Raw genomic sequence first — 14,109 nt, 5'->3', positions numbered from 1 at the left:
GAGATTTTCACTCTACAGCGGAGTGTGCGCTGATATGAAACTTCCTGGCAGATTAAAACTGTGTGCTCGACCGAGACTCGAACTCGGGACCTTTGCCTTTCGCGGGCAAGTCATGTCTCCGCAGTATCCTTTCTTTCAGGAGTGCCAGTTCTGCAACGTTCGCAGGAGAGCTTAGGTGGACATGTTCAGTGTTTCGTCCATTACGGTGGCGTCAGTGGTTTCCGGCATCTTTCAGCGGGTCGGAAGGCACCTGAGGGTCGGTGTGAGGGCGAGTCATCAGTCCGGCATGGAGACGGAGTCCTCGATTGCGCTAGACTCGAGATGAGGGCGTTGGGAGGCCGCTTAGCTGGCAGAGGATCGCGGCCGACGGCTGGTGCAATGCCAGGCCAGGACAGGGAGGAGCCAGGAAGGCCGCCGGGTCTGCTCCGCCCTGCGAGTGTCGCGGTGCGGCGCGTCCTCCGGCCATCCGCGTCCCTCCGTATATAAGCTCTGCGGCGGGCCGCTGCCGGCAGACGGGCACAGTTCATCAGCACATCCACCACCGCCGCCGCCGCTGCTGACATGAAGGTCCTGGTGAGTGCCTCGCCACGGCCCTACACGCGGCTCTCTTTACTTTAAGTTCAGTTTTCCACTTAGCAGGTGTTGACAGATGTGAAAATAACCGAACTATCAGTTTAATAAGTCACGGCTGCAAAATACTAACGCGAATTCTTTACAGACGAATGGAAAAACTGGTAGAAACCGACTTCGGGGAAGATCAGTTTGGATTCCGTAGAAATATTGGAACACGTGAGGCAATACTGACCTTACGACTTATCTTAGAAGAAAGATTAAGGAAAGGCAAACCTACGTTTCTAGCATTTGTAGACTTAGAGAAAGCTTTTGACAATGTTGACTGGAATACTCTCTTTCAAATTCTAAAGGTGGCAGGGGTAAAATACAGGGAGCGAAAGGCTATTTACAATTTGTACAGAAACCAGATGGCAATTATAAGAGTCGAGGGACATGAAAGGGAAGCAGTGGTTCGGAAGGGAGTGAGACAGGGCTGTAGCCTAACCCCGATGTTATTCAATCTGTACATTGAGCAAGCACTGAAGGAAACAAAAGAAAAGTTCGGAGTAGGTATTAAAATCCATGGAGGACAAAGAAAAACCTTGAGGTTCGCCGATGACATTGTAATTCTGTCAGAGACAGCAAAGGACTTGGAAGAGCAGTTGAACGGAATGGCCAGTGTCTTGGAAGAAGAGTATAAGATGAACATCAACAAAAGCAAAACAAGGATAATGGAATGTAGTCGAATTAAGTCGGGTGATGCTGAGGGAATTAGATTACGAAATGAGACACTGAAAGTAGTAAAGGAGTTTTGCTATTTGGGGAGCAAAATAACTGATGATGGTCGAAGTAGAGAGGATATAAAATGTAGACTGGCAATGGCAAAGAAAGCGTTTCTGAAGAAGAAAAATTTGTTAACATCGAGTATAGATTTAAATGTCAGGAAGTCGTTTCTGAAAGTATTTGTATGGAGTGTAGCCATGTATGGAAGTGAAACATAGACGATAAATAGTTTAGACAAGAACAGAATAGAAGCTTTCGAAATGTGGTGCTACAGAAGAATGCTGAAGATTAGATGGGTAGGTCACATAACTAATGAGAAGGTATTGAATAGAATTGGGGAGAAGAGGAGCTGTGGCACAACTTGACTAGAAGAAGGGATCGGTTGGTAGGACATGTTCTGAGACATCGAGGGATCACCAATTTAGTGCTGGAGGGCACCGTGGAGGGTAAAAATCGTAGAGGGAGACCAAGAGATGAATACACTAAGCAGATTCAGAAGGATGTAGGTTGCAATAGGTACTGGGAGATGAAGAAGCTTGCACAGGATAGAACAGCATGGAGAGCTGCATCAAACCAGTCTCAGGACTGAAGACCACAACATCCACTTAGCAAGGAAAAGTCACTTAAGTCCCGTCCGAGGCTCACGAGAAAGCCTTTGGAGCGTACGTCATAGCACGCAACACAGCATGTCTTACGAGTGCCAGCAGCCGTCTCCTCAGGGTAGTGAATAACTATTTCAGACGAATGAGATTTTCACTCTGCAGCGGAGTGTGCGCTGATATGAAACTTCGTGGCAGATTAAAACTGTGTGCCGGACTGAGACTCGAACTCGGAATCTTTGCCTTTCGCGGGCAAGTGCTCTACCTCCAACTATGTAGGTGCGCAAGGCGTTCCTGCGTGGACCATCAACGTTCTGTGGTGGAATTCTCAACTTTACTATTAGCAACAGTGATACCCCGCAGCAAGGTAACGGATGGGTAACCGTAGCCCTCGTCCATGGACCTAAAGACGATAGAGCACTTGCCCGCGAAAGGCAAAGGTCCCGAGTTCGAGTCTTCGTCCGCCACACAGTTTTAATCTGCCAGGAAGTTTTATTTCAGACGAGTTTGATAATTCTTGACTGCGCGTTTATATCCACGCAAGCTCTCGGTAGCACACGGCAAAGCTAAGACCTTTAGTGCGTGCCTTTTGATTGACATATTGATTTGCCTTGAGTATTTCTCGGAGCCGAGCGTTCGCAAAGTGTGGCGGACATGCTGATTTGTGTGACGTCACAAGTTTGCTGTAGGCCCCGTAATTCTCGTGGGACCCGCGCCCCGTCTGCCTCTCTTGCTCTAGTGGCTAGCGCCGTTGGCTGTTGATGGTGAAATCCCAGATTCGATTCCGGCTCGGTTCGGTGGTTATCTTCGCTAGGAGATTGGGTATTTGTGTTGTGCTCCTCATGTTATCTCATCTTCACTCGAAAGACTCCCCAGTTGCCGAAGTGGTGTCTAACAGGCATTGCACCAAGCAACCGAAAAATTCCGGATCGGGGCTCCCGGCCACTAATGCTGTTAGATCATTTTTGTGCTTAATCTTTTCTTCATACGCTATAATGAGTCCATCCTATATGGTATATCAAATATATTAGATCCCTACTGAGTGTTAACTGCGGGAAGTATAGTTTACGAATTACATAATTTCATTTTAAATTTATTATGAATTTCTTCTGGAATCCATGTTCATTCAATTTGGTTTGTATTGTTTAACTCAACCCGTCTTTGCATTTACCTAATTATTAACATTCTTAGGTTCAAATGGATCAGAGCACTATGGGACTTAACATCTGACGTCATCAGTCGCATAACTAATGAGGAGGTATTGAATAGGATTGGGGAGAAGAGGAGTTTGTGGCACAACTTGACTAGAAGAAGGGATCGCTTGGTAGGACATGTTCTGAGGCATCAAGGGATCACCAATTTAGTATTGGAGGACAGCGTGGAGGGTAAAAATCGCAGAGGGAGACCAAGAGATGAATACACTAAGCAGATTCAGAGGGATGTAGGTTGCAGGAAGTACTAGGAGATGAAGAAGCTTGCACAGGATAGGGTAGCATGGAGAGCTGCATCAAACCAGTCTCAGGACTAAAGACCACAACGACAACAATATACAGGCGGTGTTGGAAAACAACTAACATAACTGGCCCTAATGCCATCATGGTAGGCACCGACCACAACCACCACTAAGAATTACTTAAGGCCCAATGCATTATTTCTGTGCTTGAGTAAGCCCTCCTTCAATGGTCTCTTGGAAACCAACTCTAGCGTCAACAAAAACTAAAAGGACGAGGCTACGGAATTGTATGTTACAAAGGGATATGGTGAGCCAAGGAGAAGCTAATTTGGAAATATTAGCGGTAAAAATTGCATATGGAGATGACTACAATAGACAGTCTCAGTTGGAAGTCGTTTACAATGATTATGCATATACAAAGAAGAATCTGTAGGACAGACTAGCGTGAAGAGTTGTATCAGACCAGTTTGACCTCAACGACATCTCAACCTCGTTAGTAGCGCAGTGCTTGAACATCCGAACTGAACCACTAAGGCCTCGGCCAGACTTCCAGTACGCGCCGTGTTGCAGGTGCTAGTGTGCGCTGTGGTGGGCTACGCCGCGGCCAGGCCCGGCTACCTGGGTCTGGGGCTGCCCTACGGCCTGCCCTACGGCGTCCCGGGCGCCGTGTCCGCCGCGGGGCTCCCTGCTGACACGCCGGAGGTTGCGGCCGCCAAGTCGCGCATCCTGGCCATCCAGGCTGCCGAGGCGGCGCGCAACGCCCAGGGAGTCCCCGTAGTTCCGGCGTCAGCCGCCGCTGCACCCGGCGCTGGCCTCGCAGCCTACGGACCGGCCAACATCGTCATTGGACGTGGTGGCGTTCCCCTGGACACCCCTGAGGTGAGTCAATCGCTCCCGTCTCCAGTTAAACAGAAACCAAAACTAACACAGAGGTGATGTTTATTTTCTTTTTCGAGGACTATTTGCCACATCGCTTTCTGGGGAAGTTGAAATGCAACTGACTTATTTTATTTACTTGCTTTTGCTTTCTTGAGTCATCAGTTTCCTGACTAGTTTGACATGGCCCACATGGTCCACTTCATTTGGGTTCAAAATGGTTCAAATGGCTTTATGGGGCTTAACATCTGAGGTTATCAGTCCCCTAGACGTGTTGTTTTTGTGGTCTTCAGTCCCGAGACTGGTTTGATGCAGCTCTCCATGCTACTCTATCCTGTGCAAGCTTCTTCATCTCCCAGTACTTACTGCAACCTACATTCTTCTGAATCTGCTTAGTGTATTCATCTCTTGGTCTCCCTCTACGATTTGTACCCCCCACACTGCCCTCCAATGCTAAATTTGTGATCCCTTGATGCCTCAGAACATGTCCTACCAACCGGTCCCTTCTTCTTGTCAAGTTGTTCCACAAACTCCTCTTCTCCCCAATTCTATTCAATACCTCCTCATTAGTTATGATCTACCCATCTAATCTTAAGCATTCTTCTGTAGCACCACATCTGTAAAGCTTCTATTCTCTTCTAGTCCAATCTATTTATCGGCCATGTTTCACTTCCATACATGGCTACACTCCATACAAATACTTTCAGAAACGAGTTCCTGACACTTAAATCTATACTCGATGCTAACAAAATTCTCTTCTTCAGAAACGCTTTTCTTGCCATTGCCAATCTATATTTTATATCCCCTCTACTTCGACCATCATCAGTTATTTTGCTCTCCAAATAACAAAACTCGTTTTCTACTGTAAGTGTCTCATTTCCTAATCTAATTCCCTCATCATCACCCGACTTAATTCGACTACATTCCATTATCCTCGTTTTGTTTTTGTTCATAAAATGGTTCAAATGGCTCTGAGCACTGTGGGACTCTCCTAGAACTTAGAACTACTTAAACCTAACTAACCTAAGGACATCACATACATACATGCCCGAGGCAGGATTCGAACCTGCTACCGTAGCAGTCACGCGGTTCCGGACTGAAGTGCCTAGAACCGCACGGCCACCGCGGCCGGCCTTGCTTTTGTAGATGTTCATCTTATATTCTCCTTTCAAGACACTGTCTATTCCGTTCAACTGTTCTTCCAAGTCCTCTGCTGTCTCTGGCAGAATTACAACGTCATCAGCGAACCTCAAAGTTTTCCTTTCTTCTCCATGGATTTTAATACCTACTCCGAACTTTTCTTTTGTTTCCTTTACTGCTTGCTCAATATACAGACTGAATAACATCGGGGAGAGGCTACAACCCTGTCTCACTCGCTTCCCAACCACTGCTTCCCATTCACGTCCCTCGACTCTTATAACTGCCATCTGGTTTCTGACGTAGACGTAGAACTACTTAAACCTAACTAACCTAAGAACATCCCACATATTCATGCCCGAGGCGCGATTCGAACCTGCGACCGTAGAAGCAGCGCTGTTCCGGACTTAAGCGCCTAGAAGCGCTCGGCCACGGCGGCCGGCTTCCACTTCATTTGGGTTGGGTTGGTTTGGGTTGGGTTGTTTGGGGGAAGAGACCAAACAGCTATCTCATCGGTCTCATTGGATTAGGGAAGTTCGGAGAAGCAAGTCGGCCGTGCCCTTTCAAAGGAACCAACCCAGCATTTACCTGGAGCGATTTAGGGAAATCACGGGAAACCTAAATCAGGATGGCCGGGCACGGGATTGAACCGTCGTTCTCCGGAATGTGAGTCCAGTGCGCTAACCACTGTGACTTGATTTGGGGGGATGTTTAAACTCAAGTGAGCTTTTCTCTTTTGACTGGTTTGATGTGCCCGGCCACGAATTCCTGATAGCACTTGCAGACTACGTCTACTCTTATTTGTTGGATACAGTCCAATGTCTGTCTTTCCCTACGGTTTTTATCGTCCAGGACTCCCAATGATACCATGGAAAGCTATTCCCTGATGTGTTAACACATGTCGTTCTTCTCCGTGTCCCTTTGAAACGTCCCCTTAGAAAGAAACTATGAATGACAGTGCTGTAAAAGCTCTACGTTATTTGATTTTCATACGGTTGGACAAAACTGAACGTACTCAAACAGTTCTCTCTTTACTTATTCTGATCATCACTAAACTGACACAAAATATTTTTAGCGCAACGCGATCTGACGCTCAATAATCCCTACAAAAGAATGGCCCTGACAACAATAACCTATACCTGTCATGAATAACTTACCTCACAAAAATCTTCGTTACTCTTACTACTGCAATACAGCTAGCGCCAATACTACCAGCTAAATAAAAGATTCTAACTACTGAAGGCACTAACTACTCATAGGCACAGTTAGCAAATGGAAGATTTTGATAGAGAACAAGCAATGTATTTACCTTAATAGCGTTCAAAAGTTATATATATATATATATATATATATATATATATATATATATTATATATATATAATTTTGTGACATTCAATTAAACAAATTTCCTTCTTTTGATGGACACACGTCCGGATCCTCCGCTCAAAACTCTGGCATCTCTCTCCCCACATCCACAGTGCTGGCGGCTCACCTCCAACTGCACAACACTACGCGCTGTTCACATCCAACTGCTCAACACTACAAAAGCGAATATTCCAACAATGCCAACCAGCCACAGACTGCACACAGCACAGTCAGTGATTTTCATACAGAGCGCTACGTGGCGTTACCAACATATAAACCTAAACAGCCTACTTACACCTTTCTTTGCCGATTCTGCATTCCCTGTCTTTCATTACACTTGAATTGCAACATATTTCTGTAACACCACATCTCATACGCTTCGATTCTCTTCGTTTTTTAAACAAATTCATTTCGACAACGTAAAAAAAATGAGGCAAAATTAAATCGTGGTTACTTTACGCGTAGTACCTGAGCATAGTTACACTTATTAATGTTTATACGCTTTTTCACTCTTTTAAAGACACAGAAACGTATTGCTTGTTGTCACTAGTCATCGACCTTCTGCTTCCACATTCCAGATGTGAAGTGAACGATTGTTGAGCTATTTCGCTAATCCCATAATGTTCAAACTTACGTAAAGGTATTTCAAGGTTCACACAATCGCTGCAGTTCTTAAGTCAAAGAAAATACTTGAAGTATGATTCCGCAGTGATAGTACAAACTTTCAGAGGTGTATGAATAAGGGTAAGGGACCCTAGTTCAGGAATGTCCGAGTCGAATGTTACAGGCGAAAGTCGTTCTGGTACCTCACGATGTGGTGGTCTTGACGAATGGCGAGCGGCCATCAGGTTTATGTCCCATAGCTTCCTGGGGCGTCTTCACTGGTCGTCGGGGCTCATTCCAAAGTGGAACTCGTCACATAACTCAACTATACTCCAGTCAATGAGATTCCAGGCCAAAGACGTGTGTAGAGACGCTCCTGACATCGGTAGGATACCAACCTCAATGTCGCCCACCATGTGATCCAATAACAAGGACCGAGCGAGGTGGCACAGTGGCTAGCACAATGGACTCGCATTCGGGAGGACGACGGTTCAATCCCGCCTCCGGCCATCCTGATTTAGGTTTTCCATGATTTCTCTGAATCGCTCCAGGCACATGCCGGGATGGTTCCTTCGAAACGACACGGCCGACTTCCTTCCCCGTCCTTCCCTAAACCGATGAGACCGATGGCGTCGCAGTTTGGTCTCTTCCCCCAAAACAACCCCAACCCCAATAACAAGGAGTAGTCTGGGTGGCCCTTCTTTTCATAGCATGAGCGCTTTTGTTCTCATAGTACCCTTCACCACAGTGGTACGTCGACGATATTCTACGCCCCGTTTTGTTACTCTTCAAGGCAAGCCATCCTGGGCTCACATTTCAGCAAGATAATGCTAGCCACCACACGATGACAGTTTCTACTGATTCTGTTTGTCCTTTGAACGCTACCTTGGCCAGGAAAGTCGACGGGATTTGCCCCAGTTCACAACGTTTGGCGCATTATTGGCATGGCCCTCCAACCATCTCAGGATTTCGACGATCTAACGTCCCAATTGGACAGAATTTTCCACCATGTCCCTCAGGACGACATCCAACAACTCTGCCAATCAATGCCAAGCCGAATAACTGAGCCAGGGCCAGAAGTGGACCAACGCGTTATAGACTTCTCAGTTTGTGAAGCTCTTTCTCACGATTAAATCATTCAATTTTTGTGAAACTGTAATCATCTGCTTGTTTGTACACGTACATTACATCTACCGCTTTCAGTTCCATTCGGACAATGGCTTCGTGATGCGTCGTACTTTTGTGTACAGTAGAATGAACTGAATGATGGGCTACCGTATTAAAAAGAAATTACAGCTTCATTTGTGTTCAGCGGTTTGCTGAGACTGGGACTGTGGCGTTTTCCGCAGGTGGCCGCAGCGAAGGCTGCGCACGCGGCGGCGCAAGCGCAGGCGGCCGCCGCCTCCGCCGCCGCCCCCGCGGCCCCCGCGGTGTACGCCCCCGGGCTGCTCGGCCTGGGCCTGGGCGTGGCCGGCGCCGCCCAGGTGGCGCCCGACGGCACTCTGCTGACGGCGCAGGGCGTGCCGCTGGACACCCCTGCCGTGGCCGCCGGCAAGATCGCCGACGCCGTGGCGCACCTGCAGGCCAAGGCGGCCCTCTTCGGCTGAAGCGACCACTGGACTGCCTCCCGCGTGTGCGGCTCACCGATATGTACAAACCCTGTAACTTAGACTTCGTAAATAAACTCACATGACGACTGCTGCAAGTACTAAACTGTGTTATTCACTTTACTCTCACACCTTATTGACATCCAGTACCGATTCAAGGTTATTTATTGTCGACTAAATGGATGTAAGGGGTCCAACCACACTGCTTGAACAAATGTAATGTCGATGTATTGGTCACGTGCTGCCTGCGACAGAAAATATCTTTGCTGCAATAGAGTCGCAGATCAGAGCAGTCTCGGCAATTGTTGCAGTCGCTCAGGACAGTTATAGTCTGTCACTGGTAAAGTGCAGTTCATAGCCATTAAAATAATAAAAATGATAATTTTTTTTAATATCTTAAGTCATGAAAACCGATAAATTTTGACGTAAGCAGCGCTTCGCCATGGCCCTGTGAAATCAATCTGAATAAACTGAAAAATTCTTACCTTTTGATGGTGTCGCCGGATAACACTGTCTCTATATCTGCTCGTGAATGGCACAGCTTAGTGAGCTTAGTGCAATTCTGGTCTATCTAATAATACTGGACAAAATTTGTCTGAAATCTGAATTATTAAAAAATGTGACTTTGCTTACTGACACAGCTGCACAGCTGGTCGTCTGATTACTAAAGAACATATGACTATGATCTGAGCAAATTTCTGAAATATTTAAATTTTAATGAATGACTGGATCCGGACTGGTAATGACTCAAGGCAAAATTATTCCTTCCTTTTTTGTAGACTGGTAAAAATTATATTCTGAAAATCCTTTACATTATTGATAAAGATCTGCACTCCATTATATGAAAAATTGAATATTACAAATCTGGGTCAACTGGTGCTGACGAATTACAAAAAGATTGAAACAAATTCATATTAACAACTCGGACAAGTGGCTTAACTACGCGAATGCCAGTAAAAATAATAAAATTTGCCTTACAGTACATGGCTATGAACTGCGCTGTACCAGAGACAGACTATGATTTCACAGTGCCATGGCGTAGCGCTGCTTACGTCAAAATTTATCAGCTTTCATGACTTAAGATATTAAAAAAAATATCATTTATATTATTTATACGGCAAGGACACGTTGATATACTACTCCTAGATTATATCCTCCTCAAAAATTCTGTGCTGAAGAAAAAATTTGTGGATAAGTACAGAAACAAACTCCATATTTACCTACATCGAGCTTTAATACAAGAATGATGTTCCAATCGCCTGAAAAATTTCCAGACAAATTAGGCATTGAAGAAGATCCCAGCTCTGAAAGACGGTTATTAAGTCTCAAGATGATTCTGTAAGCTTTATGGAAGTTATGAATAGGCGAAACGACAAGTGTCCAGGCACAACTGTGGGTTCTTTGCGTGACCTGGGAACTCGTCCATTTTTGACTACTACAGATGAAATATTAGTTCACTTTATTGTGTGGATAAATAAAAGGAGTTACTTAACTTGAGACAGTTCTTTGTCACAGCGAGCGTAGAATATTTACATCAGTGATTGACTATGAAAGCATTACTTGATACATACAGTAATAGCTGTTCTTCTGAATTACAGCATACATGATGCTGTAGTATACAGAGAAGTTGCAGCATTAGAAAATTGCAGCGAAATGCAGGAAGATGTGCAGCGGATAGACACTTGGTGCAGGGAGTGGCAACTGAGCCTTAACATAGACAAATGTAATGTATTGCGAATACATAGAAAGAAGGATCCTTTATTGTATGATTATATGATACCGGAACAAACACTGCTATCAGTTACTTCTGTAAAATATTTGGGAGTATGCGTGCGGAACGATTTGAAGTGGAATGATCATATAAAATTAATTGTTGGTAAGGCGGGTGCCAGGTTGAGATTCATTGAGAGAGTCCTTATAAAATGTAGTCCATCAACAAAGGAGGTGGCTTACAAAACACTCGTTCGACCTATACTTGAGTATTGCTCATCAGTGTGGGATTCGTACCAGGTCGGGTTGACAGAGGAGATAGAGAAGATCCAAAGAAGAGCGGCGCGTTTCGTCACAGGGTTATTTGGTAAGCGTGATAGTGTTACGGAGATGTTTAGCAAACTCAAGTGGCAGACTCTGCAAGAGAGGCGCTCTGCATCGCGGTGTAGCTTGCAGTCCAGGTTTCGAGAGGGTGCGTTTCTGGATGAGGTATCGAATATATTTCTTCCCCCTACTTATACCTCCCGAGGAGATCACGAATGTAAAATTAGAGAGATTCGAGTGGGCACGGAGGCTTTCCGGCAGTCGTTCTTCCCGCGAACCATATGCGACTGGAACGGGAAAGGGAGGTAATGACAGTGGGACGTAAAGTGCCCTCCGCCACACACCGTTGGGTGGCTTGCGGAGTATAAATGTAGAGATGTAGATGTAGAGGTAGACAACTTTAACTGAAGTGTATGTTCACCAGAAAATTTATGATCACTGTTCCTTCACGATGTTGTTGACTACTGAAATTGAGGTCACAAACTGGACTGAGCTCTTACATGATCGACACTGAACTGACCTCCAGTCTGAGGAGCTGCTCTGCTGAGAGGGAAGCGTGGTCTCCAGGAGCACCTCCAATTCATTGCTGCGGATTGCAGCGAGGCCTCACTAATGTCTACGGTATTGATTCGCGTTGCCGGCTTCGGTGTGGCATCACGATCTCAGGACGATACCACAGTGGAGAAGAAACTTATTGGCTTCGAAAAGACATAGCGATGATAGTTGGCCTTCTAAAGATGCAAGCATGTTTGTTAGCAACTTGCTATCCAAATTATGTTTATGGAAAAAAGCCTAATGTTTCCTCAAACAGAGATAGGCTATTAAATTACAAAAAGATGAGTACAATCAGGAATTCAATCCATAGTCACTTGTTGTGTGTGCCATTGGAGAAGAAGTAGTTTCACTTAATCCGTTTCAAAGTCGAAGAATAAAATGTTCTATCGTTTACAAAAAGAAGATTCAGCTTTCACTTCTCTTCAAAAAAGTTGTATGGACCAAGAATCCACAATCTCAAACATTGTCTTCGATCAAAATAGTTTCCGTGACGGAAGAAGCAACCGCATACGAAGGCGATTTTGGCGAGCTGATAGTGGTCTGTAAAGGGAAATGAAAATCGAAAGAAAAGAAAGGAACATACCTCACGGCGTTGTGGTTTGCGATGAGTTGATGTGAGCCAGATCTACACTGAAGCGCCAAAAAAAACTGGTATAGGCATACATATTCAAATACAGAGATATGTAAAGAGGCAGAATAAGACGTTGCTGTCGGCAACGCCTATATGAGACAAGTGTCTGGCGCAGTTGTTAGATCGGTTACTGCTGCTACAATGGCAGGTTATCGAGATTTAAGTGAGTTTGAACGTGGTGCTATAGTCAGCGCACGAGTGATGGGACACAGCATTTCCGAGGTAGCGATGAAGTAGGAATTTTCCCGTACGACGATTTAACGAGTGTACCATGAATGTCAGGAATCCGGTAAAACGTCAAATCTCCGACGTCGCTGCGGCTGAAAAAAGGTCCTGGATGAACGCGATTAACGACGACTGAAGAGAATCGTTCAACGTGACGGAAGTGCAACCCTTCCGCAAATTGTTGCAGATTTCAGTGCTGAGTCATGAACAAGTGTAAGCTTACGACCCATTCAACGAAACGGCATTGATATGGGCCTTCGGAACCGAAGGCTCACTCGTATAACCTTGATGACTGTACTACAAAAAGCTTTACTCCTCGCCTGGGCGCCTCAACACTGACATTGTACTGCTGATAACTGCAATCGTGTTGCCTGGTCGGCCGAGTCTCGTTTCAGATTGTATCGAGTGAATGAACGTTTGCGGGTGTGGAGACAACTACATGAATCCATGGACCCTGCATGTCAGCAGGGGCTCGTTCAAGCTGGTGGAGGCTCTGTAATGGTGTGGAGCGTATGCAGTTGGAGTGATATTGGACCGTTGATACGTCTAGATACGGTGAAATGTACGTAACTGTCCTATCTGATTACCTGCATCCATTCATGTCTATTGTGCATTCCTACGGACTTGGCCAATTCCAGGAGCACAATGCGACGCCCTACACGTCCAGAGTTAGAGCTGCTACAGAGTAGCTCCAAGAACACTCTTCTGAGTTGAAACACTTCCGCTGCCACCAAACTCCTCAGACATGAACATTATTGAGCATATCTGGGATGCCTTGCAATGTGCTGTTCAGAAGGGATCTCCACCTCCTCGTACTCTTTCTGATTTATGGACAGCCCTGCAGGATTAATGGTGTCATTTCCCTCCAGCACTACTTCAGACATTAGTCGAGTTAATGTCACGTCGTGTTGCGGCACTTCTGCGTGCTCGAAGAGACCCTACACTATATTAGGCAGGCGTACCAGATTCTTTGGCTCTTCAATGTAAATTGCATCCAGAGCCGGATTAACGGCCGCTGTCCTGGAACAGTGGCCAACCTGACTACTGGTTTTACACTATTACCCGTGCTCCTTTAGGCAAACGCTGGGCTCGTCCTCATGCTCCCTGTCAGAAAACACGACAAACAAACAGTTAAAATACAACAACACACTCAACAAACCCTACGCGTTTCGCAGAGAGCTAGCTACAGCACAGAAACGCAGTCTCTTATTTCAGCTAACCACTGTGAACGGGCATCCGGCCACATTAATTAAAATATAATAAATTGGCCAATTTATGGAAGAGGCGGACCCCAAACGATGCGATAAACACTACGAAGGTCGGAAATACCCTGTATGTTAAGAAGTATTCGGACACGTCTTTTTAGTTTGAAATTGACCACTAGATGTCGTGAAAGGGAGCCTGGCAGTATGTGGCTCAAATGGCTCTGAGCACTATGGAAGTCAACATCTGAGGGCATCAGTCGCCTAGAACTTAGAACTACACAACCAACCTAATGACAGCACACACATCCATGGCCAAGGCTGGATTCGAACCTGCGACCGTAACGTTCGTGCGGTTCCAGACTGGAGCGCCTAGAACCGCTCGGCCATTACGGTTGGTGACTGTCAGTATAAAGTAGGCAGGGAGTATTGTGTTGTCACTACAGAAGAAAGAACAGAGCAATGAATTAATCAGGAGAGCGCAGT

General features: G+C 45.7%; 1 protein-coding gene across 1 annotated transcript; it reads left to right on the top strand.

The window, feature by feature from the left end:
• Window positions 1-496: 496 nt before the first annotated feature.
• LOC124607051 (cuticle protein 18.7-like) lies at window positions 497-9,077 on the top strand. The gene is made up of 3 exons (XM_047139226.1): window positions 497-573; window positions 3,958-4,266; window positions 8,719-9,077. Exons 1-3 carry the CDS (start codon window positions 562-564, stop codon window positions 8,974-8,976), a joined length of 579 nt encoding a protein of 192 aa, XP_046995182.1. The 5' UTR covers window positions 497-561; the 3' UTR covers window positions 8,977-9,077.
• The last annotated feature ends 5,032 nt before the right edge of the window (window positions 9,078-14,109 follow it).

Source organism: Schistocerca americana, chromosome 3, assembly GCF_021461395.2.
Source record: "Schistocerca americana isolate TAMUIC-IGC-003095 chromosome 3, iqSchAmer2.1, whole genome shotgun sequence".
Taxonomy (NCBI): domain Eukaryota; kingdom Metazoa; phylum Arthropoda; class Insecta; order Orthoptera; family Acrididae; genus Schistocerca; species Schistocerca americana.
This window is presented reverse-complemented; position numbering and strand designations above follow the sequence as displayed.